Genomic DNA, 15,537 nt, shown 5'->3' on the forward strand with positions numbered 1-15,537 from the left:
AATAGGTATGAGAACTAAAAGTGTAATAACACGATTCACGTTACCGTCGCACTTCACCTAGTGTACACCGGGAACTGTCTGCTAGACCTGCCCGATGTGAACTGACTCGGCCTGGCCCGTGCTGCCGGAGTTGTTGTTGTAGTTGTTGTTGTTGTTGTTGTTATGCCGGCAGAGGTCGCGTCCGAATTCTCACGTGCCCTCTGGTGGACGGGACTCTACTTGCGGCAACTACCGTCCGTGCCGCGCCGTGCCAATGTGCGCCTCCCGCGATCTTTCTGGTGGCTACAGCAAAAAGATTCCCTAAATTGGTCAGGATTGCACTACACATCAGAGGTTGCTACCTAGTAGCTTACGGAATGTGGGATGAATGTGAAGGTTTTTTTATAGATTAGATGACTCTCTGTCCAATCCAGATGTAGGAGATACAGAAATATCAGTGTAAGATTGGAAGAAATGTCACACCCTTTTGACAGGTGAGAGTATAAATATCTTAGTGGTTAACTGCTGAAGCATTGACAAGAAAATGATAGAACTTAAAGCAATCCTAAAAAGCAGTGAAGCTCACATAATACTACTGCTTAAATCCTGAAATGACAACTGTGAGAATTTTGGGGAAAATTTGAGTGCACATTGAAAGGATACACTAGTGGAAAATGAAAGTAGTGTTGTGTTTGTTGTAGTAGGTGAGAAATTCAGATCCACTGAAATAGAAGCTGAAGCTGCTTGCAAGACTGTTTGAGCAAGACTCAGTTATAAGGGGAGGACTTAAACTTGTAATTTGATCCTGCTGTTGCCCACTTGACTTGTCTCCCGATGTAATGTAAGCTTTACAAAAACACTCATTTCATATCCCCAATCATACTGTCAGGCAGCAGCAGCAGCTGGCCAAGACACAAGCAGCAACAGGGAAGTAACCGAGTTCCTAACCAAGAGCGAATTTTATAATATCATTTGTGTGCTTTAATAGTTTAGTTTCTAGTGGTTCTGCATGTTTATTTAATATCTAATAGTCACAGTTCTCACGTCTTCATTTGGGTTGGAAAGTAAACTAATTTTGTGACATATTACAAGTTCCTAATCAGGGTTGAATTATTTAGTTTTACCTGAGTGCTTCAGTTGTTAGGGTTTTAAATCTCTGCTTGTTAATCTAATTTACTAGACACACTGTTTGCACTGAGGTTGACCCCTCACCTGTGGTCAAGTGGGAGGTTGCCCCAGGACATAGCAAGCAGCGAAAGAATTCACAGGCGGCCACATGTAAGGCCTCCCCAGATTGTCTAACAAACAGGTTCTGGCACTGTCTGTGGCTGATGCTGTTGCTGAGCCAGATGTTGTCGCCTATCTTGTTTTAGAGGAAACCTCTCAGCCTGCAAGATCTGGACAATCACAGAGGGTGGGATTATTGATAGTTGGGAGCTTCAACGTTAGGCGCGTTATGGGGTCCCTTAGGGACATGGCTGCCAAGAAGGGAAAGAAAACCAATGTGCAATCCATATGCATACTGGGTGGAGTCATTCCAGATGTGGAATGGGTACTCCCAGATGCCATGAAGAGCACAATGTGCAGCCAAATGCAGGTGGTTCCTCACGCTGGTAACAGTGACATGTGTCACTTCGGATCAGAAGAGATTCTCTCTGGTTTTGAGCATATAACAGAAGTGGTAAAGGCTGCCAGTCTTCCTTGCAAGATGAAAGCAGAGCTGACCATTTGCAGCATAGTTGACAGGGCCAGTTGTGGACTTCCGGTACAGAGCCAAGTGGAAGGTGTGAATCAGAGGCACAGACAATTCTGCAACCATGTAGGCTGCAGATTCCTCAACTTGCACCAAAGGGTGGTTGGGTTTCCGGTTCCGCTGAATAGATCAGGTGTCTGCTATATGTAGGAAGTGACTACATGGGTAGCAGGGGCTGTGTGGTGTGGACTGGGTGGATTTTTAGGTTAGAGGGTCTCAGGGAAAACACAACAAGGACTTCAACCAAAAAGGGTGCAGGCTGAACACAGGAAGAATGTAGATACTGAAACCATCGGTATCACAGTTGTAAAATGTCATAGCTGTGTTGGGAAAGTACCAAAGCTCCAAGTGCTAATAGAAAGCATTAATGCTCAAATCGTTGTAGGCACTGAAAACTGGCTAAAGCCAGAGATAAACTCAGCCGAAATTTTTGTGAAGAACCTAATGGTGTTCCAAAAGGATAGGCTAAACACGGTTGGTGGTGGCGTGTTTGTTGCTGTTCGAAGTAGTTTATCTTGTTGCAAAATTGAAGTAGAGAGTGCCTGTGAGTTAGTATGGGCAGAGGTCATTTTTGGCAACTGGAATAAAATAATAATTGGATCCTTTTACTGACCTCCCAATTCAGATGATACAGTTGCTGAAAGGTTGAAAGAAAACTAGAGTTTGATTTCAAACACGTACCCAACTCATACGATTATAGTTGGTGGTGATTTTAATTTATCCTCAATATATTGGTGAAAATACATGTTTAATTCCAGAGCTATGCATAAAACATCATCCAAAATTGTGTTAAATGCATTCTCTGAAAATTATTTTGAGCAGTTAGTTCATGAGCCCATGAGAATAGTAAACAGTTGTGAAAACACACTTGACCTCTTAGTTAATAACGAGCATCAAAATGGATACAGGGATTAGTGAACTCGGGGTTTTCATAGCAAGACTGAATATTGTAACCCCCAAATCCTCCAAAAATAAACAAAAAATATACCTATTCAAAAAAGCAGATAAAAATTCACTTTATGCCTTCTTGAGAGACAATCTCCACTCATTCCAAATTAATGATGTAAGTGTAGACCAGATATGGCTTGAATTCAGAGAAATAGTATCAGCAGCAATTAAGAGATTTATACCAAATAAATTAACAAATAATGGAGCTGATCCTCCTTGGTACACAAAACGGATCAGAACACTGTTGCAGAAACAACGAAACAAACATGCCAAATTTAAACAGATGCATTATCACCAAGATTGGCGATCTTGTAGAGAAGCTCAAAATTTAGCACAGACTTCAATGTGAGATGTTTGTAACAGTTTCTGCAATGAAACTTTGTCTCAAAGCCTGGCAGAAAATCCAAAGAGATTCTGGTCATATGTGAAGTATGTCCGTGGCAAGAAACAATCAATGCCTTCTCTGCATGGTATCAATGGAGATACTGTTGAAGACAATGCTGCCAAAGCAGAGTTAGTAAACACAGCCTTCTGAAATGCCTTCACAAAAGAAGACAAAGTAAATGTTCCAGAATTCAAATCAGGAACAGCTGCCAACATGAGTTAATGTAGAAGTAAACATCCTTGCAGTAGTGAAGCAACTTAAATAAATAATTTAAATAAAAGACAGTCTTATGGTCCAGACTGTATACCAATTAGGTTCCTTTCAGAGGACGCTGATGCATTAGCTCCATACTTGACAATCATATACAACCATTCGCTCGATGAAAGATCCATACCTAAAGACAGGAAAGATGCACAGGTCACACCAATATTCAAGAAAGGTAGTAGGAGTAATCCACTTAATTACAGGCCCATATTATTAACATCAATATGCAGCAAGATTCTGGCGCATATATTGTGTTCGAACATTATGAATTACCTCGAAGGAAACGGTCTATTGACACACAGTCAACATGGGTTTAGAAAACGTCATTTTTGTGAAACACAAGTAGCTCTTTATTCGCATGAAGTGTTGAGTGCTATTGACAAGGGATTGCAGATAGATTTCATATTTCTGAATTTCAAGAAGGCTTTTGACACTGTACCACACAAGTAGCTTATAATCAAATTGCATGCTTATGGAATATTGTCTCAGTTATTTTACTGGATTTGTGACTTCCTGACAGAGAGGTCACAGTTTGTAGTAATTCACAAAGTCATTGAGTAAAACAGAAGTGATTTCTGGCATTCCCAAAGGTAGTGATATAGGCCCTTTGCTGTTCCTTATCTATATAAATGATTTGGGAGACAATCTGAGGAGTCATATTAGGTTGTTTGCAGATGACACTGTCATTTATCCACTAATAAAGTTATCATACGTTCAAAAGAAATTGCAAAACGATTTAGAATAGGTATCTGAATGGTGCAAAACTTGGTGGTTGACCATAGTTAACGAAAAGTGTGAAGTCATCCACATGAGTGCTAAAAGGAATCCATTAAACTTCAGTTACACGATAAATAAGTCAAATCTAAAGGCCATAAATTCAACTAAATACATAGGAATTACAATTACAAACAACTTAAATTGGAAGGAACACATAGAAAATATTGTGGGGAAGGCTAACCAAAGACTGTGTTTTATTGGCAGGACACTTAGAAAATGTAACAGATCTACTAAATAGACTGCCTACACTATGCTTGTCCGTCCTCTTTTAGAATACTGCTGTTCAGTGTGGGATGCTTACCAGATAGGACTGATGGAGTACATCAAAAAAGTTCAAAGAAGGCAGCACGTTTTGTACTATCATGAAACATGAAATGATACAAGATTTAGGCTGTACATTATTAAAAGAAAGGCATCTTTCGTTGCGATGGAATCTTCTCACAAAATTCCAATCACCAACTTTCTCCTCGGAATGCAAAAATATTTTGTTGACACAGACCTACATAGGGAGAAACTACCCCCATGATAAAATAAGGGTAATCAGAGTTTGTATGGAAAGATATAGGTGTTCGTTATTTCCGCACACTATAAGAGATGGGAATAACAAAGAATTGTGAAGGTGGTTAGATGAACCCCCTGCCAGGCACTTAAATGTGATTTGCAGAGTATCCATGTAGATGCAGTTGCAGATCTTTGGAGGAGACTTTGGTCTAATTATAATCTTGTTAGTGGTTGGTATGACAAGACATCCTGTGAAACATTACTGCCCTCTCTGAGAACTACATAGTTCAGAACCCCACTCATGATGGAAATGTATTGGATCTAATGGTGACAAATACACCCCACCTCTTTGAGGATGTCTGCACTGAAACTGATATCAATGACCATGAGATAGTTGTAGCAGCAATGGTTACCAAAGTTCAAAGTGCAACTCAAGCACATAGGAAGTATATATGTTGAGTAAACTACATAAAAGGCCAGTGAGGAACCAAACATTTAGTTCTGGAGAGAAGCACATTGAAGTACTGTGGCTCAAGTTTAGAGGAATGGTCGACCATGCAGTGAATTGATATGTACCTAGTTCACGATGAGGGAGGCCATCTATGGTGTACAGTCACTCTGAAGAAATGTGTAAAGAAAACTGTTGCAAAATAAATCTAAAATGAAGCATAGGTCTATAGATAGAGAGATGCTGAGTGAAATGTGTGTGGCTATCAAGAGAGTGCTTTGTGAACTCTTCAATGACTGCTATAGTCAAATATTATCAAAAGATCTTTCATGAAACCTGCAGGCTGTTAGCAATACTAAAGTTAGTGTCCATACATTTATGGATGGACAAGTACTGAAGTTGAGGGTGTCCACGAAAAATCAGAAATTGTAACTCCATTTTCAAATTTTTGTTTGCGAAGAAAATCCCAGGTGTATTACCTCAGTTTGATTCTTGCATCATTGCAAAGCTGAGTGAAATAGATATCAAAACTGAACAAACCTCCATGGCCTGATGGAATCCCTATCAGATTCTATACCAGATGATCCCCTCTTTTAAACATAATGCATTGAAGACCCTGTTAACAAAAAATTGCGCCCACTGGTTGCAATGAAACACAGGTCACATCCAGGTACAAGAAGAGCAGCAGAAGTACTCTACGAAACTACTTTCTAATATCTGCAAAATCTATTTAGTACATAATCTGAGGTCCATTATAACGAGGTATCTTGAACAAAATGACTTGCTCCATACCAACCAGCATGGTTCCAGGACTATTGATCATGTGTAGCCGAAAACACATTTTTCTTACACATTTTCTTAAATATTCAGAAACATTAAACTGTGCACTAAACAAAATGGGGGAAAAAAACAAAAGCAGTATTCCGTGCCTATGATATCAATGAGTCACAGTTCAAATCAGTGAACTCATACAAATATCTGTGATTAAAATTTTTTGAGGAACTGAAATGTAATAGACTCAGCCATAGATAAAGTAGATGGCTGACTGTGGTTCATCAGTAGAATACTACGCTGTAAAAGTCTTCTTATAAAGTCCTAGAATCAACTTTTTAAGTGGCAAATCTATAAACATGTTACAGCCCCCTACATAATGCGCCCATAGGAATGGGAAATACAAGACTAGACTAATTAGAGCATGCACAGGGTTGTTTAAGCAATCATTCTTCCCATTCCCCGTATGTGAATGGAGAGGGAAAAAGCCCTAATAACTGGTGCAGTAGATATTACCCTCTGTCGTAGAGTCCACAACAGTTCGTAAAGGAATGATGTAGGTGTAGATGTTGAAGCACCTTACTAGCAGTTTCCAAGCTGGAAATTTGAAATGCTTGCACCTGACCTAATTAAATTTAAGGTGTAAATGCAGTAACCAATAATTTATCTATTACAAACTCAAACAGAAACATAATTTATATGTAACCTGATTTCTGTTAGATCTCTTAATTTTTGTGTGTAACACTGCAGATGGTGGCTTATGTCAGTACCAATGATGTGTGTCAGTAGGGACCAGAATAGATTCTCTCTGAGTTCAGGTGGCTAGCTGAAGTGGTAAAGATACCCAATCTTGCTTGCAAGATGAAGGCAGAACTTACACTCTGCAGCGTCACTGACAGAACTGATTGCAGACATTTGTTACAGGGCCATGTGGAGGGTCTGAATCAGAGACTTAAATGGTGCTGCAACTGTGTAGATTGTGGATTTCTTGACTTACGCAATAGGGTGGTGGATTTTTAGGTTCAGCTTAATAGGTCAGGGGTACACTACACACAGGAGGCAACTACACTAATAGCGAGGACTGTGTGGAATGGACTAGATGGTTTCTTAGCTTAGAGGGTCTCTTGAAAGTTTAGAAAGGGTTTCAGTCTCAAATGGTGCAGGACAAACACAGGAAGAATCTAGATACAGCAACAATCAGTATTGTTATAGTGAAATTGAAATAGATAGTCCCTGTGAGTTAATATGGGTGGAGGTTATACTTGAGAACAAGAATAAATTAATAATTAATTGCTTCCTTTTACCAAACCCCTGACTCAGATGATTCAGTTGATGAACAGATCAAAGAAAACTTGAGCCTCATTTCAAATGGGTATCCCACTCTTACAACTGTAGTTAGTGGTGACTTCAATCTGTCCTTGATATGTTTGTGAAAATTCATGCCCAAATCTGGTGTTAGATATAAAACACTGTCAGAAATTATACTAAAGGCTTCCTCTGAAAACACTTTTGACCAGTTAGTTTAGGAGCTGACTTGAAGTGGAAATGGTTGTGAAAACATATTTGACCTCTTAGCAACAAATAATCATGAGCAAATAGGGAGCACCATGATGGATACAGGGATTAGTAACCTCAAGTTCATTGTAGTGACACTGACCACCACAACATCTAAATCAACTCAAAATAAGCACAAAATATATCTGTTTAAAATGCAGATAAAAATGTTGTACTTGGCAGGAGATCCAACACCGTTTTACCAGAGGAAGCCGAAAGGCACGCGTTTTAGCTCACGCAGGCTGGCGTGAAGTCTGGAACAGTACAAGGAAGTTAGAATTTTAGAAAAAACGGACGTAGCTGGTGGAATACTTAACTTTAATCCATTAATGGTGAACGTCGGTCTTGACAGTACATTATTACAGTATCAATAGTAGCCGGTACTGGCGCCTTGCTAGGTCGTAGCAAATGAAGTAGCTGAAGGCTATGCTTACTATCGTCTCGGCAAATGAGAGCATATTTTGTCAGTGAACCATCACTAGCAAAGTCAGTTGTACAACTGTGGCGAGTGCTAGGAAGTCTCTCTAGACCTGCCATGTGGTGGCGCTCGGTCTGCAATCACTGATAGTGGCAACACGCGGGTCCGACGTATACTAACGGACTGTGGCTGATTTAAAGGCTACCACCTAGCAAGTGTGGTGTCTGGCAGTGACACCACATGCCTCCCCCGCAAATCGGCGTACGGTTGCGGCATAAGGCTTCTGCCCACCATGGGGAGGACCCCATGTTGACGTACGTGACGAGGTGGGGAGCCTAACAACAGGCGAGGCTGTGCCACCCGTACCCTGCCATTCGGACCGCGGGGAGCTAGGAAACGCCTGAAAACCTGCTCCAGGGTGCACGCCAACATGCGGTGTATGTGCCCGCAGGGAGACAGGAGGGGCCGAAGGGTCAACCTCCATCGGGCCGGGGCACCCGATGGGTGAAGACGACATATGGTCCGGAGCGGGCAAGAGTTCCATGTCGGAGGACATCTGGTCACGGGAAGCGATCGGCAGCGTGTGACCCAGGGAGGCACCCGGCAGTTGCAGCGACGCGTCCACTGTGGGCGTCGCTGGCGGGAGAACAGGCAGCGGCGGCGCGTAGCCATGGGGCAAAATGGAAGGCAGCGTCGGTAACACCTGGGGCTGAGGCGAGCCAGTAGGTGGGTCCCCAGGGCACTGACCGGACAGCACCATCGCTGAAAGCAGACGGGGAGCGACAGATCCTGTGCGACGACAGAGGCGCAGCTGATTGACATGCCAACGCAGCTCACCAGAGGCCCCCAAAACCAGATTCATAGTCCGTCCGAGGCAGTGAAGAATGTGCCCTTCGAGCCAACACTGTGAACCTCGATAGTGGCGATAGTAGACAACGTCACGTGGAGCAAAAGCAGGTGTCTGCCGCTGCACAGGAACCTGATGCGGCAGATGTAGCAAAGACATCAAGGTTCGATGATGACGACCGTGGAGCAACTCAGCCAGCGAGCAACCATCTCGGGGCTGAGAGCGATACGAAGACAAAAGAGCAATAACGCTCCTCCCGAGAATGCGACTCTTTCAACTTCAACATCTGTGACTGGAAAGTTCTGACCAATTGTTCAGCGGCACCATTTGACTGTGGCGAAAACGGCGTGGACGTCAGATGTTGAATACCATTGGCCTTGCAGAATGACTGAAATTCTGCAGACATGAATTGTGGGCCATTGTCGGAAACAATAGTCTGTGGAAGACCTTCAATGCAAAAGATAGCAGATAACGCTTGGATGGTGGCAAATGACGTCATGGAAGACATCCGGACAACAAAAGAAAAATTACTGAAGGAATCTACCACAACCAACCATCGAGCATTCCAGAATGGACCAGCAAAATCGATGTGCAAGCATTGCCAAGGGGAAGTGGCTTTTGGCCATGCAAAGAATTTCCGCGGTGGTGCTCATTGTTGTTCGGCACACACCATGCAAGAAGAGAACATTTTCGTAATTGCGGCATCGATTCCGAACCAAGTACAGCGCTGACGAGCAAGTTGTTTCGTTCTCACTATACCCCAATGTCCTTGGTGGAGAAGCTGTAAGACAGAGGACTGTAATGAATGTGGTACCACGACCCTGGACTGATCATTATCAGAATGCAACAGCAAAACACCACGTCGAACGAAAAGTCTCTCCTTGTGAGCAAAAAATTGGCGAACCATCGGATCCCCGATCCGTGACTTTGACAAGGGCCATTGCGTAGCAACAAAACGCAGAACGGTAGCAAGGACAGGGTCGGCAGCTGTGGCTGTAGCTACACGACGAAAATCAATCGGAAATGATTCGACCACATCATCGGTTTCTGAATCAATGAACATGCAAGCAAGTTTGGAAGAATCGAATGCTCTTTCCTCAGCAACAGGCAAACAGGCAAACGGGACAACACATTGGCGTTTCTGTGCTTAGCAGTGGACTGATACAAGATATCGTAGCAGTACTGCAAGAGGAAAATAGACCAGCGAATGAATTTCTGCGCTGTACGTGGAGGTACAGGCTTGTTCGGATGAAAACACGATGTCAAAGGTTTGTGGTCTGTGATGATGGTAAAGTGACGACCATACAAGAAATCATGAAACTTTGTAACACCAAATACGAGAGCCAATGCTTCTTTCTCGATCTGTGAATAATTTCTTTGCGCAGACGAGAGCAATTTGGACACAAAGCCAATAGTGCGATCATGCAATCCATCTTTGTGCGCAAGCACAGCACCGATCCCAAAATCCGATGCATCCACCATCAACAAAAGGGACTTCTGGGGATCAAATGGCGTAAGGCAAGTATTGGATAGCAACGCTGATTTCAACTGGCGAAAGGCGCGTTCGCATTCTGTCGTCCAGATGAACGGAACACCTTTATGGCGTAAGCAATGAAGCGAAGCTGAAATGGAAGAGGCGTGTGGGATATAACGCTGATAATAGTTGATTTTTCCCAGCACAATCTGTTGCTGCTTCAAATTCTGTGGCGAAGGCAAGTCTTGTATGGCACGGAGGTGCTCGTGACTGGGATGTATGCCTCGGGCATTGAGTACATGTCCCAGGTAGGGCAAGTCACGAGCAAAAAACACGCATTTGTCCTTCCGCAAGCGAAGACCATTTTGTCGCAAGACCTGAAATAATGTTCTGAGATTGGCTATATGTTTTTCTTCCGTCTTTTCAGAGATCACAATATCGTCCAGATAATTTGCTGCAGTAGGGACCGACGCACAAACAGTTTGTAGATATTGCTGAAACAATGCAGGGGCAGATGCACACCCGAATGGCAGTCGTTTGAATTGATACAACCCAAGATGCATGTTAACCACCAAAATGCGCTGGGATTCTTCGTCCACCGGTATTTGCAAGTACGCATCTGCTAGGTCCAACCTCGAAAAATATTTACCCGGGCACAGTTTGTCAAAAAGATCTTCCGGGTGGGGTAAAGGAAAAGTTGCAATCACTAGTTGTGGATTCACTGTTGCCTTGAAGTCCACACAAAGTCTCAATTTTACAGAAGGTTTTGGCAAAATTACTAAGGGTGATGCCCAGAGAGAAGCCTACACATGTTCAATTACACCTTGTGATTCCAAATCATGTAATGGTTTTGCGACCTCATCACGCAATGCGTGGGGAACATTGCGCGCTCTGAAAAATTTTGGTTGCGCGTTTACTTTCAGTCCCAAATGTGCTTTATAGTTCTTAGCGCAACCAAGGCCCGGTGCAAAAATGTCTGCAAACTCTTCACATAGATGAGAAACACTGTTGGAAGGCACAGTCTGGTTCACTGATAGGAGCTGATTTACTATAGACAAGTTAAACAACTGAAATAAATCGAAACCAAACAAGTTCACTGCAGAAGAAGAACGAAGGACGTAAAATGACACAAGTTTTGTTTGGCCTTTGTATGTTGCAAGAAGGCTGCACTATCCTAACACAGGGATATCTTGACCGGAATAACTAGTTAACTTAACATTTGCGGCATGCAACGGAGGTGTGCCCAGCTGCTTGTACATGTCTTGATTGATCAGTGAAACTGCAGCTCTGGTATTGAGCTGGAATGGTATTACTTTGCCGTTAATGTCCAAGTCTGCAAAAAGTTTATTGTCTTGCTGACGACAAGAGCGACTGTCTCGTGCACTGTGAACTGACACTGGCACATAATCACTTGCGACTTAATGGGATTTCCGGCGATGTCGATGCACACTGTTTGTGGGGCGAACACAGTCACTGTTAGAGAGAGTGGCACTGGGCGGAGTGGAATGAACTACATGAATTTCCATGGGCGAAGTTCCACGAGCCTGAGTATCCTTGGTTCGAATCTGATTCCGGCGCGAAGCAAAGGGCCTGGAATGGTTGCGAATTTCCGATCTGAGCTTTGTCTGGCAAACACTCTGAACATGACCTTTTTTTATTACAGAAAAAGCAAATAACCTGGTGTGACGGGCAATTCTCACGTGAACGTCTAGTAGCACACCGCGGGCATGATTTTAGCACTGCATTTGCTTGCCTGCGCGGCACACGTGGCTGAGAGCCTGGCGGCAGCGGCGCGAAGACTGTTTACTGTTCCGTGCAGCTCGCCCAGTGGGCCGGTTAACCTGACACACGGCTGGTGAAGTTTCAAATGATTCCTGAGCAAAGTTAAGTGTGTCCTGCCGATCCAATATGTCCATCACTTATTGAAGGGAGGGACTGACAAGTTTCAAAATCTGTTCCCTTATACGAACATCAGAAACGTTCTGTGCAATTGCATCACGTACCATAGTATCCGAATAAGGGAGTCCACATTGACACTCAAAAGCACAATCCCTAGTAAGGCCTTGCAAGGTTGCAACCCACTCCCGATTAGTCTGACCTGCCGTACGTTTTGTACGAAAGAAGGTATACCTTTTTCGCAACTACATTGACTGATTCTTTGAAATATGCATCTAGTGCAGACAAAATTTCTTTGTAGGACAGAGTTGCTATGTCGTGTCGGGGAAATAATTTGACTATCACATGGTACGTGGGCACCCTTACTGAGGACAACAAAAAAGGCTGCCACTCGTTACCTTGAATCCTCTAGGCGGCAAGATGGAATCCAAATTGGTGTGACCACTCCGTCCAGCTTTCCAGTGCAGCATCAAAAGGTCGAAAAGTTGGTGCAACAGCGTGTTGTGGCTGTGTGAGCAGTGGAGCGGCGGCTGCCGCATCATTTTGCATTGCACGTTGACCCTGGACGAGCTGTCCAAGGGCATCCAGTAAGGCCTGCGTCTGCTGATTCTGTAAGCAATAAAATTTGGACAGTACGTCTGGAGATTGTGGTGAAGCCATTACACAAGTAAATCAGGGCAATATCGATAAGAATGCGATTTGGCCTCGTCACCAAATGTTGTAGTTGGCAGGAGAGCCAACACCGTTTTACTAGAGGAAGCCGAAAGGCACGCGTTTTAGCTCATGCAGGCTGGCGTGAGGTCTGGAACAGGACAAGGAAATTAGAATTTTAGAAAAAAACGGACGTAGCTGGTGGAATACTTAACTTTAATCCATTCATGGTGAACGTCGGTCTTGACGGTACATTATTACAGTATCAATAGTAACTGGTACTGGCACCTTGCTAGGTCGTAGCAAATGACGTAGCTGAAGGCTATGCTAACTATCGTCTTGGCAAATGAGAGCGTATTTTGTCAGTGAACCATCGCTAGCAAAGTCAGTTGTACAACTGGGGCGAGTGCTAAGAAGTCTCTCTAGACCTGCCGTTTGACGGCACTCGGTCTGCAATCCCTGATAGTGGCGACACGCGGGTCCGACGTATACTAACGGACCACGGCCGATTTAAAGGCTACCACCTAGCAAGTGTGGTGTCTGGCGGTGACACCACAAAAAATTCGCTTGACACTTTCGTAAGAGACAGTCTCAACTCTTTCCAAACTAACTATGTAAGGGTAGACCAGATGTGGCTTCAACACAAGGAAATAGTGTTTGTGGCAATTGACAGATTTATGCTGAATAAATTAATAAAAGACAGTATTGATCCACCATAGTACACAAAACAAGTCAGAACAGTTGCAGAAGCAGTTAAAAAAGGATGCCAAATTTAAAAGGACACACAAGCCTTAATACTGATTATATTTTACTGAAACTTGAAACTTAGTGCAGCATCCATGCATGATGCTCTTAACAGCTTCCACAATAAAACTTTTTTCTCAAAATCTGACAGAAAATCCAAAGATATTCTGGTCACATGTGAAATACACCAGTGGCAAGATGCAATCAATACATTCACTGTGCAATACCAATGATAGTGTTACTGATGACAGCTTCAATAAAGCAGAGTTATTATACTTAGTTTTGATAAAATCTGTCACTAAAGAAGACAAAGTAAATATCTCAAAATATGAATTTATAACAGCTGCCAATATGAGCTACATAACTGGGGATGTCCATGGTGCAATGAAGCAGCTTAAATAACTTAATAAAGGCAGGCCTTCTGATTCAGATCAACAGGGATCTCAAACTAATCCATATTTGTAGATTCCTATTAGGCTTGTGATACCATTCCTCACAAGAGATCTCTAATCAAACTGTAGTGTATGGAGTATCAATTCAGTTGTGTGACTGGATTTGTGATTTCCTGTCAGAAAGGTCACAGCCCATAGTAATCACTGGAAAATCATTGACTAAAGCAGAAGTGATATCCAGCATTCTTCTAGGACGTGTTATAGCCCCTCTGCTGTTCTCAGCTGTAAAATGATTTAGGAAACAATCTGAGAAGCTCTCTTAGATTGTTGACAGGTGATGCTATCATTTACTGTATTGTAAATTCACCAGAAAATTAAAACAAATCGCAAAATGATTTAGACTAAATATCCGCATGATGCAAAAAGCAGCAGTTGTCTCTGAATAAGGAAAAATGTGAGGTCATCCACAGGTATATGAAAAGAAATACATTAAATTTTGGCTATGTAATAAATTGCACAACTTTAAAGGCTGTCAGTTCAACTAAATGCCTAGAAAAATCAATTATGGACAACTTAAATTGGAACAGTGACATAGATAATGCAGTGGGAGAAGCAAACCAGAGCCTATTTTTTATTGGCAGAATACTTAGAAGATGCAACAGGTCTACCAAAGAGACTACCTACACTGTCCATGTCCATGCTCTGCTGGAATATTGCTGGGTAGTTTGGGATCCTTACCATGTAGGATTGATGGAGGAAATCAAAAAAGACCAAAGGACAGCTCATTTTAAATCATCACGGAGTAGGGGAGAGAGTGTCATGGACATGATAACCAAGTTGGTGTTGTAATGAGTAAAACAAAAGCATTTTTACCTGCAACGAGATCTTTTCATAAAATTTTAATCACCAACTTTCTCCTCTGAATGAGAAAATATTTTCATGTCATCAACCTAACATTGGGAGGGTTTAAAGAATCCTCTGGCAGGCACTTAAGTGTGTATTGCAGAGCAGTCATTTATATGAAAATCAATGAAAAATTTTTGTGTCTAAATTCTCTTATCCAAATGAAATTCTCATTTGACTTTATTTTTTGCTACAGGTATTCAACAATCACCTGCTGTTGGGCGTGCCATTATGGAAATGATGTTTGAAGGTGGATTCAAGACAATAGACTTGAGACGTTTTGGATTTGAAAGGCTTATACATAATGAGTTGCTGAGGGAAGTGAACATCATATGATTGCAAATCATTACGTTAAATGTTGATGAGATCTGAATATTAAATAATAATGTAATTATAAAACTTGGAATTTTCTGATCTGAATATAAAAATAAGTTTGCCATTGCAAAACACTGTATTATAAGAATGTACAGATATTCAAGCAGATGACAAAAGAGGAAAATTTCTTCAACATTCTAAAATATGAAATTGCTGACGGAAATGATCATATGACTGCAAATCATTATATTATATGTTCATGAGATCTGAATATTAAATAATAGGATAATTATGAAACTGTTTTTTTTCTGATCTGAATATAAACATGTTTGCCATTGTAAAACAGTGTATTATAAGAATGCACAAATATTCAAACAGATATTAAAGAGGAATATTTATTCAACATACAACAACAAATAAGTTAATTTTGTCTTCCTGCTATTGCAGAGTTAATAGGAAGCAAGGTGGGACAGCAATTCATGTAAAGAAAAGTACCAGTTTTACTATTCTACTTGGC

The 15,537-nt window shown here is 42.0% G+C and overlaps 1 protein-coding gene across 1 annotated transcript in view; it reads left to right on the forward strand.

The window, feature by feature from the left end:
* LOC124795892 (FAD-dependent oxidoreductase domain-containing protein 1-like) overlaps positions 1–15,221 on the forward strand; it is a 215,122-nt gene extending 199,901 nt beyond the window's left edge. The window contains exon 9 of the mRNA XM_047259971.1: positions 14,902–15,221. Coding sequence (XP_047115927.1) covers positions 14,902–15,041 — 140 coding nt within the window. The 3' untranslated portion in view covers positions 15,042–15,221. The remainder of the gene's footprint in view (positions 1–14,901) is intronic.
* The last annotated feature ends 316 nt before the right edge of the window (positions 15,222–15,537 follow it).

The sequence above is a fragment of the Schistocerca piceifrons genome, chromosome 4 (assembly GCF_021461385.2).
Source record: "Schistocerca piceifrons isolate TAMUIC-IGC-003096 chromosome 4, iqSchPice1.1, whole genome shotgun sequence".
In the NCBI taxonomy this organism is placed as follows: Eukaryota; Metazoa; Arthropoda; class Insecta; order Orthoptera; family Acrididae; genus Schistocerca; species Schistocerca piceifrons.